General features: G+C 35.8%; 1 protein-coding gene across 5 annotated transcripts in view; it reads left to right on the top strand.

Annotated features, from left to right (window-relative positions):
* The window catches only part of GRID2 (glutamate ionotropic receptor delta type subunit 2), a 1,442,323-nt gene that overhangs the window by 760,287 nt on the left and 668,247 nt on the right, over window positions 1-13,789 (top strand). For all 5 annotated transcript variants that reach the window (XM_073891966.1, XM_073891967.1, XM_025873456.2 and 2 more), the window contains exon 4: window positions 10,836-11,041. In XM_073891966.1, the coding sequence (XP_073748067.1) occupies window positions 10,836-11,041 (206 nt within the window). The remainder of the gene's footprint in view (window positions 1-10,835; window positions 11,042-13,789) is intronic.

The following is a 13,789-nucleotide window of genomic DNA, read 5'->3' on the forward strand; positions in this document are numbered from 1 at the left end:
GCTGGGCATGGAACCTGCCTAAGATTCTCTCCCTCTCTCTCTGCCATCCCCCTCCCTCTCTATAAATAAATAAATAAACTAACTAGCTAACTATCTAAATAGCATAATTGAATCATCATTTAGAGATTGTAGAGTCATAGACAAAAATCATTTAGAATTGAATGTAGTGGATTCCTAGAACCCAAATTTGGGAATGAATAGAAGAGCTTTTTAATATCATAATACCTGAGTCCCATCACAGACTCCTGGAATCAGCATTGTTGCACGGTATGCAGCCAGCTTTGTTCCTCAAGGAGGCATTTGGAAACGAGAAATTTCAGCAGAACTTTTCTTTCAGCATCTTTAATTGGTAGCATTGTTTCCCCTTCTAGAATATTCCAAGGGAGAGAGAACTTATTATATTTTGAAGGAGCTTACTTCACATTTGGACACTGGGTGTTTCTAGTTGTCAGAAAGTTTTTCTTGATATGAAACTTAAAATACCAATATTGGACAAAGTGATCCATTTTCTGGAATAATATAAAATAATAATCATTTTGCTTAAAATCATTTATCAGTAACTGAAGAAAATTGTTATGCTCCCTGAACTTTCCTTAGTCTTCTATTCCCTAAGTACCATTTTCAACATGGGCAATTTCCCATTTTTAATGTGTTGTGCTTTTCAAAGGTTCCACTTTTCTAAATGTCTTTATTCCTATCTCTCTAGTTTTTCAGTATCTCTGTATATGATCTGACACATTTACTAATTATTCATTAAGCGTCATGCTATCTTATTGCCTTAGGGAGAGGGGTAAAACCTCTGTCTCTTTTTAGCAAAACAAAACAAAGCAAAATTACACACTGGTACCTTTTGTTTTTTTTAATAATTTCTGTTTTTTAAAAAAATATGTTAAATCGTTATTGTATCATTCATCATTACCCCTCCAATTTTTAATCCTCAATTTGTTTTGATTTCAACCAAATCTCCAAGTTTGGTCAAGGAGGTGGAATATGATATTGAGGAAGGCTCATTAAAAGCAACTGGGAGTAGTCCAGGTAGACTCACTATCAGAGAGGTCTATGCAAGGAATTAGTTGAATGTACTAGCCAATGACTAGATACCAGAATCAAGGAACTGACAATATACAGAAACCAGAAAGTTACAATAGTAGTAGGTGGTTCTTAAAGTAGAATAAAAGCAGATATATTTCTTTAAAGGGAGGATTCTATTCTGAGAATATTGATGAGAGATAAGTTGAATTTCATACCTGGGAGAACTGAATAGAACTGATTTACCAGAGTGACATAAGCGGTAAGGTTGAAGTGCTCTTCAGTGAATAAGCTACTTGAGTTCTTTAATTTCCTTTGCCTAAAACAATATTGGTCCCACAGCCCAATACTGGATTTGATCTATTGATAGATTTATTAGATAGTTCAAGTATTGAAGACGGGAGGGATAGTACGATGACAGGGATCTAAGCAGCTTGTTACAGTAATGACACAGATACATGTACTCATATTGAGGGTAGTTAGACATCCTCGTACCATAGCTTAATCTCTACTTTAGGTATTGATTTCATTCTCTAGGCAAGATAGATGACATTGGTGACTTTAAGCATATCTTTACAAATTATTATACTAGAGAAAGCCCCTTTTCCTGCTTTGTTTGTATATTAAATATCATACAATTAGATATGTATCTATATACCAAATCTTGGGCCCTGTTTGGATCCTATGCTGATCCCTGAATCAAATAAATTGGCCAGGCACTTGGTCGGCTCTCAGTCACTAACCTGAATTATGTGATGGGTGAATTACCTCTGGGTGAAGTGTAGACACATATGCTTCTTTTTCCAGTTTGAAAGAAACCTTGCTTATAACAAAAATAATTATTTAAACATTAGATTATTTTATTTTAGTTATGTTAAATTTTAAATCTTATTTTACTGTTATCAAATTGAATTATGTAAAATATATAAATTATAAATACTTGTCTCTGTAATTCAACATTTCAAATTGCTTTTAAAACACACACTTTCAAAGTCTAGTTTGAATATGTTTTTGTTTTAGTTTAGTTTAAATTTATTTTATGTTCTCAAAATTTCTGATATTCTCCTTAGTTTCAGGATAGTATTTTTTCTTTTACAAGAGAATTTTTAGCCATATGTAGATTTCTACTATACTTTGTTAAACAGTATTTCTGAAAATCAGAGACCTTAAAGGGCATAATAGGTGTTGATAAAATATCTTAAAATGGAAATGATTAAATTAAATATATATATTTGTCTCTCTATATAAAAATATACATTTTTGACACCCATAGGCACAAAAGCAAAGAAAAAAACTCAGCTCTAAGGATTACCAAATGGGTTACTTAGGGGCTCTCCCTCATTCTGAAAACATTGGTTTAATGATTCCAAATTATAAGGTCAATACATAGTCGAGTGACCTGAGATACTTACACACTACCGTTAAGTACATCAATGTATCACCCTTTCCTTACAATTAAACTGACATATGGTAAACCCCTTTGAAATGAACATTGAATGATCATCCTCATGAATGCATTCCACAGAAAAACAGCATTTATTCCATGCATCTTGATGTAGGTTTAATCAAGGCCCGTAAAATGGACACATTCCTCTTAATTGATTGCAAATGTTTATAATTACCCCGAGGGTGTTTTCAAATGTCTAATGACTATAATATTATTAACCATCTCTCTAGACAGTCTTAAAGCTGTTTATTACTCATTTGGCCACTTTCCAACTTTCAGTTCTCTCATTTACTTCAATGTGCATCAATAAGTGTATAATTAATCCAAGCATCTTATTGAACTATTTCCTTTTTATTAGTCCGTATTATGTCAAGTAGTTAAAAATGATATATTGTACTACTTTGGATTTGTTCATTAGTCAAATGTCCTTATTGATCAGCATTACTGTAAAGATGACTCTCATACTAAAACACTATGATCTAATTCTAAAATAATAAGTTCTTATCAAATAGAAAATCTTAGTGATGGGCCACTGTTGTTGGACTGTGTCATCTCAAAATCTAATACAGCATATTATCCTTATTTTCTAAATATACCACAGATGGCAAGGGAATACTCAATGGAGACTTAAATCCCTTTTGAAGTAAGGGTTCTAAACAAAAATTTTTAAATCACTCAGTGGTGAAAAGACTTATTTTCTCAGGAAATGAGGCGCTTTGTAGAGTATGCTTTGCAATTCGTATGTTGGGAAAAGCCATCCAGCTCAATGATCTCATAGATCCAGCAACATGTCAAATTCCTTTTTATGTAAAAAGAAAGTCATGAGATTCTAAATATTAATTTTAAAAGCTCAGAATTCTTTCATAATTTCAGAAACACCAAGATTGGCTGAATGCAGTGCTAATCTCTTGCTCCAAGTGAGGTCTTCAATGCATTAAGTGATCAAAAGTATTAAATGCACCTAATCTACTCAAATGAGGGAGAGAGATGAGTAGACCAAAAAAAAAAAAAAAAAAGTCAGACTTACAGAGACTTAGTGGCAAACCTCTTTCCCTACCAAATTCAATATTTTAAATTTGATATTTGAACATAATGATCAGACTGAGGAATACTGTTTGTTAGATTCCAGAGAATATCACTAAATTTAGTTAAATTGCAACTACGGTTTGGAAAATGAGTAGTATAGTAAGATTCCACTATCTACTATAGGGCCTGTGTTATCATCAGATGCTTTAGAGAGTGAACTCCTTGAGGGCAAGAATTGTTTTTGTCTTGCTCTTCTAAGTACCTTTACTTCTCTTCTAAGTACCTTTCAAAGTGCTTGACACATAGTAAACAGAGAGTTGATTCTAAAAGGGATCTATTCGGATGCTGACCACTAGTTCGAAACGAACAACAGGATATCATACTACTGGTTTTGGGGTCAGTTTGGAAATGTATTTATACATTAGTTTTTAATATAGCCTGGGATTTTTTCTATTCTACTATACATTAATGTAAACCGTTTTTAATATAGATTAAATTTAATCTTTCATTAGTGATTATAATGAAGTCATTATTTTATACAATTTAATAAAATAAATAATTAAGCTTCATGGGGTGCCTGGGTGGCTCAGTCAGTTAAGCACCTGACTCTTGATTTCGGCTCTCCCAATCTCAGGGTCACGAAATGGAGCCCACGCTGGGCTCTGTGCTCAGCATGGAGTCTGCTGGAGATTCTCTTTCTCCCTCTCCCTCTGCCTGTCCCCCTGCTCAGGCGTGCACACTCCCTCTGAATAAATAAAATCTTTAAAAAAAGAAATAAAAGTAATTGATTAATTAATTAATTAAGCTTCAATCAGACAGTACCTCTTGGAGTGTTGTAGGAGGTGGTCTAAATAGGTTACACAAGTCACAAGTCAGATGTCAGAGAAATTGATCATTGCTAGAATATCAAGTTCTGAGGGTGTTACCTAGATCAACTTTTAGTCCTTAACTAAGATTTTCTTTTTTCATTTCTGCATAGAAAAAGACAGCAGAAGAAAATTAGGAATTAGGAACAAATGGGACTTTTGACTGGGTTAATAAAGTCTTGATAATGAAAATGCACATTGCTTAGAAATTTGCTTTAATCTTTCACAAGTCCCATTTCCTTTTATCAGAACAACCCAGTAATTACAGTAATTAAACTTTTTTTTTCAGCAATAAGGTATGGTTAGTTGCTACTTATCCTATGCCTCCATTCCTTGCTTCCATTTCTTTTATTGGCATTAATCACATTAAAACATAATTACCAGTTTAAGCTGTCCTTTCTCTACTCAACTGGATGTACCTCAAGGTTAGGAACTGTGGTTTCACCTTCATCACCAAATTTTCAGATGTTTTTGAAAGATGTTATATTAGTCAATACCCTTCCTCTTGAAAGGGATGGAAGCTCATTTCAAACTAAGTAAGCAAAAAGAAAAAAAAGCCTCTGTTTCACTTCACATGTTGGCTTCCCTCAGCTTCTCTCTAGACACACTGGCTCTTGCAATCCCAAAAGTACATCATTACAACTTGTGATACAAAAGAGAGATCATTTTTGTTTCATTATCCATATATCAAATTTCAGGCCTCATTTGAATCCCATGACTATCCCTTAGGCCAGGGACATGGCGAGCTCAAACTGACCGTCCTGGGATACATGACCACATAGAGTGTAGAGTGCCATAGAACGTGGAACGCAAGGGTTGGGTCCAGGTTTGTTTCTTAAGTGAAAATTGAGGTTTTGTTATTTGGAATCAAGGAGAAGAAACACTGGGAACTTAAAATAGCAGACATTAACTATGAAATTAATTCCAAGCTCACAGGGCCATGTGGGTATCAAACTAAAGATCCAAACCCAGTTGTCTGACGTCAAGCGTAGTGTGTTTTCCATAGTAGAAAGTTGTTTCAAAAAAGAAAGATGCAGTGACTTATAAAAGCAAATTTCTTGTAAGGTCAAATTACCCTGAAAACCAAAACAAATGCAAGGAAAATTCCTGGATGCATTCTGTCCTGTGCCATCCAAACCCTCCTTCAAAACAAGCATTTATTTCCCCATCCACTGAGAGCATTGGCAGCTGACTATCCTCCCCAGGAATTGCCCTCGGGTGAAGAGAACCACCAAACCAAAGCCCATGCAGGATGATAAAGTTTCTCCTCCCGTTGGTCCTAAGGTAGGAGAACTCTGAGGGCATCCCACTTCCCGGGGTCTGGGCAGGTCTCTGCTGGCACCACGGCTCTCCCTCCGCCTGCTCTTGCTTCCTTCCCTGCACAAGTGTTATTCCTGAGAGCTATCCCCAGTGAACTTCCTGCTCTTCCATCCTATCTCCAGAGTCTACTTCCCTGGGAACTCTATCTTCTACAGCATAGTAGGTTTTCTTTAGACCTGAAGGACAGCTAGAGTTAGACGAATTAATAACTGAAACGAATGACATGTTATTGGGAGAGGTATTAAGGTTTATTATGTTTCTTAATATTTTTATTTAAAAGTTTCTTCTATTTAAATGAAGTGTAATACACACTATTAGTTAACATGTGAACATCTCTATGCTTTACCTTCCTGTATAGCATGACTAGAAAAAAATCATTAAGAGCAGTAACAATATGCTAATCCAGGTTCTCCAATAACTACCTGTAAGGAAATCAAGCAGATGAGACAGACTAAGAGACCATAATCTAGGCAGTATGCGTAATGTTTCAGGTATGTACATATATGGGGGAAAGGGAGAATCCATAATCTTCATGGCTTTTTCAAAGGAGTCTGTGACACAAAGAAAGTTAAGAAATTGGAGCATTGGGTCCCAAACTAGTTTCTTAAGGATCATCAGCTGAGAAAAATCTCTGGTCTTTGTCGTGAGAGTTTTTATTTTATTGGAATGGGGTGGGGCTCAGAAAACTTCTTTTTCAACATGTTCTCCAGATGATTCCAAAAATAAATTAAGTGGACCATAATTTGAAAAATAGCGACCTAAGGACTAAAGTATACTTCTATATCAGCTTTCTATTGCTGCTGTAACAAATGACCACAAATTTAGAGGCTTAAACATCAGAAATTATTATGTGACACTTCTGGAGGTCGGAAGTCTGACATGGGATCTCAATGGGTTAAAATCAAGATATCAGCAAGTCTCTGTTCCTCTCTGGTGGTTCTTGGGGAGAAACTTCCTCGCCTTTACTTGCTTCTAGAGACCATCCACATTTCTTTGCTGGAGTTCCTCTTCCCCTTCATCAAAGCTGGCAATGTCGCATCTCTCTGAATTTTCCCCAAAGTCAACTTATTCTTCAGTAGTCAGATCTCCCTTTGACTCTCTCATCTGTCTTTTTCTTCTAATTTTAAGGACTCCATGATCACTAGACCCCCCCCCCAATAACACAAGAAATCTCCCCATCTTCAGGTCAGGTGATTAACAACTTTAATGCCACCAGGAACATTAATTCTGGGGCACCTGGGTGGCTCAGTCGGTTGGGTGTCTGCCTTCGGCTCAGGTCATGATCCCAGGGTCCTGGGACTGAACCCCACGTCAGGCTCCCTGCTCAGTGGGAAACCTGCTTCTCCCTCTCCTCCCCACTCATGCTCTCTTCTCCCTAGCTCTGTCTGTCTCTCTCTCAAATAAATAAATAAAATCTTTAAAAAAAAAAAAAAAGGAACATTAATTCCTCTTTGCTGAATTACTTACTCACAGGTTCCAGGGATTAGGATTTGGGCATCTTTGAAGGTCACTATTCTGCCTACCACAAGTTCTTTTGTAGTGCCCAGGAAAAAAAGTCGTTTTTTCCCTAATGTTATGTTTAATAACTCAGTTAATGAGGCTTCCACGCCTCGCTGTTATAGAATTATCTGGTCAGTAGAATTAATAATCACTGGAATTACTGAACTGAAATGCTATTTAACTTTCTGTTATTAATAAATAACACTTAGTCACACCCACAGGCCTAGAAGCTCCTTGAAGTTAGGCACCCTGTCTTGTTGGTTTTGTTTCTGTGACTTTTATTTTTACTTCTTGTCAAGTAATAGACACACAGATAAGGTCACTGAATAATTGTGATGGTTAATTATGTTCATGAATTAATGAAACCAAAGGTCTACTCTCTCTTTTAACGACTCTTCCACAGAGCAGCTAAGAGACAGCCTGATTCAGATTCTTCTCATATTAAACTTACCAATTGCCACATATCATGGGTGTTTAGTGTTACTCTTAAACAAGCAAAGCTATTATTATTTAATTTATGCATTCCAAGAGTCTAAAACGTTATGCTTGTTGTTTTGGGTAGCTACCCAACAGTAAATTTTAGGCAATTATGTTCTATAGGTGTGGATAGGGGTGGTCTCTCAACAAGTGATAATGTACTATTATTAACAATAATAGCAACAACTATGTGTTAGACCCTACACTAGATTTTGCACACACACGCACACATGTGCACACCCTCACTAATCTGATCTTTGACGACATCTGTAAAATAAATATTTCCTCATTTACAGACCAAAAAACAATTTTGAAAATTTTGCAATCACATCATCTAGGCAGTGATAACCACAATTCCAGACTAAGGAAGCAAAGGATAGCTTGTTATCCACTTAGATGCTCCACTTAAAACTTTCAGTAGGTTAAAATTGTATTTAGGATAAAATCTGTGTCTCGCCAGGAACCACAAAATCTGACCCTCCCTCTCATTACATGTTCGCCTCATTGCACTCTCCCCTCACTAACGGAGCTGCACCCACACTGGAATCCTTTAGGTTCCTCAGACACAAACTCTTTGCTGCCTTGGGGCATTTTCCGTGCTGTCATCTTCTCTTCCTACTTCTTTGCCTGGATAATGACTTCTCATCTTTTAGATCAGTTTAAGTACCAGTTTCCCAGAGAAACCTCTCTTGAGTATTACAACCAAAATACATTCTCCTCGCCACCCTGTCATTATCTACTAGAGCACCCTTACTGTTTCCTTCCAAGCACTTAGTGTGACTTGTATTTATCAGTTTATTTGCTCACTCTCTATCTCAGTGTGGGGAAGGGTATTCACTGTTGTATTGCTTGCACACAGCATTGTATCTGTATTCAGTAAATATCTTGTGGAACATTCTTTTCCTTTTTCTTAAAGTTAAGATAAGACATTGCACCAGAATATTATATCTGTGAACAGAAGATTTCCTAGAACATAAATGATCTGGAGCCTTAAGCTTTGGTCACAAAATATATTTCAATATATTTCTTGTTTTGTTTGTCTTATATTTAGCTGCCCATTAAGTGCTTCAATATAAAGAAACAACAACTACTTACAATTCAAAATCAAGGATCTGCTCTGACACAAATTTGAAAGGCATATTGGTTCTGGGGTGGGGCCCAGTCTTCTGTATTTTTAATAAGATTCCCAGATGATTCTGATTCATACCAAAGTTTAAGAACACCTGTTGAGTGTGTTCATAGTCCTGTTATAGGTCTACCTGTATCCAACCTTTTGTTTAATCCATACTTGAGTATTTTATAACCTCATGTACTTTCTGACTTGAATATTTAATGAGTACATAATTACTTATTAATATATTATTCCTGCTTTTGCATCTCTAGTTCTGCTCTAGATGAGGCTTTGTTCTTTTAAGCTGCTATGATTTTGACATCCTGGGTTTATGATATAATTAGGAATAAGAAATACGAGGTAGACTTCATACAGTTATTTGTTTTAAGAGTTTGAGATTCACTAGATAACATATACTATTTATAGAATTGTTTTAAAATAAAACCAGTCATAAAAAGAAAGCAAAGTTCTTATTAATTTGTAACTCTGCATATATAAACTTTTATTGTGAGCAAATATCAGCTTCCAAATTTGTGGCTATTTGTTTTCTTGTTCTGTGGGCTTATATATTGCTTTTAATTGGTAATGTAATGAAAAACATTATTGCCCTCAAGAGGCAAATTTTACATGCATGCAATTATGTACAATTGAGAGTTTTAAGATATAGTCCATTCATATCTTTCACCAGTTTTGCCTTTAAACATTTTATGCCATGGATATATATAGAAAAATATGGTTGTTGTGTAGTACAAGCAAATCTGCTATATTGTTATATTGTGGCAGATACATCTTCCAATCATACCTATCAATGTTCAGATCCCTTCTATAAACAGCCCATGTGGTACTAGGAAGAAATATTTGTAACACTTCAGACACTTATTGTTACTTAAATATACATCAAAGTACAATCTGTAAACACTTTATGTAGACTGGATTTTATCCTTTTATTTAAATATGAAATAGAGACAGTTTTCTTTTTTTTAGTTTAAATTCAATTAGCCCACATATCGTTGGTTATATGATATAGTACATCATTAGTTTTGGATGTAGAGTTCAGTAATTCATCAGTTGCATATAATACTCAGTACTCATCACATTTTCATTTGATAATCTTTTAGAACTTTGCTTATTTGGAATTGCTAATATTCACTAGCAAAATGAATATTTTGCTAAAACATGTTTTATACACAAAGTACATTTCTCATATTCCTGAAAAGAACACTACCTCTTACCAAGTTCACCATATTTGAGCTAAGGAGGTGGTAATCATAAAATAGACAAAAATGTGGCTATTTTATTTGTGGTCTAAGTGACTTAAAACCCTTAGAAGACAACTGCTCAAAAACCCTTTCTATTTAGATTATAAATGTCAAGTTTTAGTGATATTGTTGTCCATTTTGAGAAACATTAGTAATTTTGATTTAGGTTCATCTGCCATTAACAATATTCATATTTTACCTAAAGTTAATATCACTCTTTAATGCTGAGCAAAATAACAAACGTACTTTATCTCACATTTATTTTATTTTATTTTTTTAAAGATTTTATTTATTTATTTGACAGAGAGAGACACAAGAGAGACACAAGCAAGAGAGGGAACACAAGCAGGGGGGGTGGGAGAGGGAGAAGCAGGTTTCCCGCCGAGCAGGGAGCCCGATGTGGGGCTCGATCCCACAACCCTGGGACCACGACCCGAGTTGAAGGCAGACGCTTAACGACTGAGCCATCCAGGCGCCCCTCACATTTATTTTAGACAAGTGAGAGTCCTCCTCAACTATTTCCCTCTACTCTGCCCTAAGATTTTATAGAGGTGAGATAATTTAAAATGCTCAATGGAGAGAAAGAAATTCATTTAAAGAATAATTCCTACATTTTTTATGTAAACACATTAAATCATGCTATGCCTAAAATATATTTGAGAGTTCCATCAGCTACTCAGTTAGTGGATTTACATACCCTGCAGTGTTGAACAATAAACTGCATTTTGGTGTGAGCGAAATAGCTTGTATCCCGCTTCTGTGCTCTAATTCGCATTTTGATGGGCTTTTGATGTTCCTAGATATCCGTGGAATACAGGAGTTTTTGGACAAGGTGTCTCAGCAGGGAATGGATGTTGCCTTGCAGAAGGTAGAAAACAACATTAATAAAATGATCACCACTCTCTTTGACACCTTGAGAATAGAGGAATTGAATCGCTATCGAGACACTCTTAGGCGAGCCATCCTTGTTATGAATCCTGCTACAGCCAAATCTTTCATTACTGAGGTAAGTAAAAATTGTCATGGGGTTGGAGTAGGGTTAAAAAAATTAAATGCTTTGGAATAGACCTCACAGTCAAGTTGAAAATTAAGAGCAGTATAGGAGAATTAACTACACAACTGTCATTAGCACTAATGGAGGTAGCACACTGAATTCCTTGCTTGTTGCATTCATCCTGCACAAAATTTTCACACATCCTGCACAGTTAACTGCTGAAAATGTTTGTATTCATATATTTAAGCACATAGCCAGGATGATTTTAAGAAATGTCGTGGGAGTTTAAAAGTGTTGTTGACCCTGAATTACTTTAACACGTTCAAGAATAAATTCACAAGAGCACAATTCTCCAACTAATCCTTAAATTGTTCCAAGTCAGAATTTTACCTCTGAGGAAAGATATACTTGAACCAGGTTGTTATTGCCTGAACATGATTACTTTTACAAAAACAAAGAGCAGATTTACTTCTGTTCTGTGAACTTTGTACCAAGACGAATAATTAAAACTGTCTGAAACTCTCTGCAAAGTGATGACCACTGTACATTCTATGATGCTGCATCTTCAAAATTTTAATTGTATCTGTTAATTTGGCTAGAAGCTCCAAAACTTTGTAAAAATACGATTAAGACTTTTTAATGATTGGTGTGACATCTTTATGTTCTAAAATGCTTACTACTGCTTTGACAGGATTATTGTCATTTACCTTACTTCAAGTTTTTAATTTTATATAGTGCTAGGACTGGTCATGACATTACGTACTTTCACATGGGTTTTATTAGTAGTGTTTTTAATTTTGGTGACTTTATTTGACTAATACTTTTTTCCTCACTTCTCTAGTAAGCTTTCTTTAGCTCCCAAAGTACTGCTATAAAGCCTCCAAATTAGGAATGTGTTAGAAATTCTTTGACACTCTATAATCTAATTGGTATCAAGGAACTGAAAAAGAATATAAATCACTGAGAAGAATAAAACTTTTGGAAAACTATCAATAATGCCATTTTTTTAACATTTTAATAGAGAACTTTGTTATGCAGTTAAGGACAAATACAGAACTTTGACCTTTTCTAATCTAGCAAATTACTCAGAGAGTCTTTTTGAACAACTAGGTTTTTCCACAGTAGAAAGAATATTTCCAATTTTACAGGATTTGGTTCTTTCCTTTAAGAAACCCAAAATCTGCTGAAAATTTTAAGATAATTACTCAAAGACATATAACCTAAATTGGAATCTTAAAATTATAATAAGCGAGGGTGAAGCATCTATGGTCGTCTTTGGTTGGGGATTGTGGAAATCAGAGAACACTTCATTGAGAAGGCACATTTGAATTGTACTTATTATCATGAGTAGGAATTCATGGAAGAAGTGTGGTATCCAACAGACAAATACAAGTCCATCCCAACTAGTTTCTGGTCATGTCGGGTTGGCAAATTACCTAACATTTCTGAGCCTCCATTTTATCATCAATAAAATGAGAATAATATATTGATTTCAACTTATTAAATTTGTAATGTAATGAAACATCCTGTGATATGCCTTAAAATGGGGGAGAGGGAGGTGACACCTAGTAAGTACTTAAGAAACGTTTATTTCTAGGGGCGTCTGGGTGGCTCAGTCGTTAAGCGTCTGCCTTCGGCTCAGGTCATGGTCCCAGAGTCCTGGGATCAAGCCCCGCATCAGGCTCCCTGCTCTGCGGGAAGCCTGCTTCTCCCTCTCACATTCCTTCTGCTTGTGTTTCCTCTCTCTCTGTGTCTCTCTCTGTCAAATAAATAAATAAAATTTTTAAAAAGAAAAAGAAAGAAACGTTTATTTCTAGTTCATTTTTTTCTGGCATATAGCTCATGCCTGACCATAGCAGATTCTCAAAAAATACTTGGTGAAAAGAAAAGAATATCAAGACGTGCAAAGACACAGTCCTTGACTGAGTGCTCAGAATAGAGCAAGTAGTTTTGTATAGGTTCAAAATAGGATATGTGAAAAAGAGAAGTGACACGCACTATGTAACACATGGCTTTAAACCAGATGGCAAAGGCCCATGAGTGCCAGGTAACAATTCATGTATATTTACTAAGCAGTCAGAAGAAATGGGCTGAGAAGAGGGACAGATTACCAAGGGCTTTTGCCAAGTCATGATCTTGACTTGTATTCTGACCATGGCCCCCATCCTTGACTCTGAACTCTGATACCTGTAATAATCTACTGTTTCTGTCTTTGTTCCTAAACCTATAAAATCTATTTTTGTGAGTTTCCTGAGACTTCTCTTCCTTCCTCTACCCTGACACCACTTTTTCCCCCACTCACTTGTGTTTCACAGTCTCTGAGTTTATGTCTCCAAATTGTACAAAGTTTATTCTATAGTCTCAAACAGTGATGTAAGAATGACAGAAAGAATGTGAACCCAGTGCCTTCCCCATCCTAAGCTAGCTGTTTTCTCTGACCTGTATAGTGGTTCCCGTTTCCAATTAACTGTTTTCAAATATCTCTCCTCTTCCTTCTGCTCACGCATGGGTTCTGGGAGCATTTCCCCACTTAGGAAATAGACTAACCCCTCAATACCAGAAACAATTAATTCAAAAGGCAAACAGCATGGAATTCAAATGGCACACAGCAAAAAAGTTCTGGAGATACAAAGAATAGATTTTGTTATGTATGTTTATGTGTGGTCTTTGTTCTAGGATAATGATGCCAACACCAGTTTCTCCAGTTTAGCCCAGATGGTCTGCTTGGATTTTGTAGACGAGAATCCTGTCTGTCTGTCT

The sequence above is a fragment of the Callorhinus ursinus genome, unplaced genomic scaffold (assembly GCF_003265705.2).
Source record: "Callorhinus ursinus isolate GAN/ISIS: 27379988/994484 unplaced genomic scaffold, GSC_fseal_2.0 scaffold4, whole genome shotgun sequence".
NCBI lineage: Eukaryota > Metazoa > Chordata > Mammalia > Carnivora > Otariidae > Callorhinus > Callorhinus ursinus.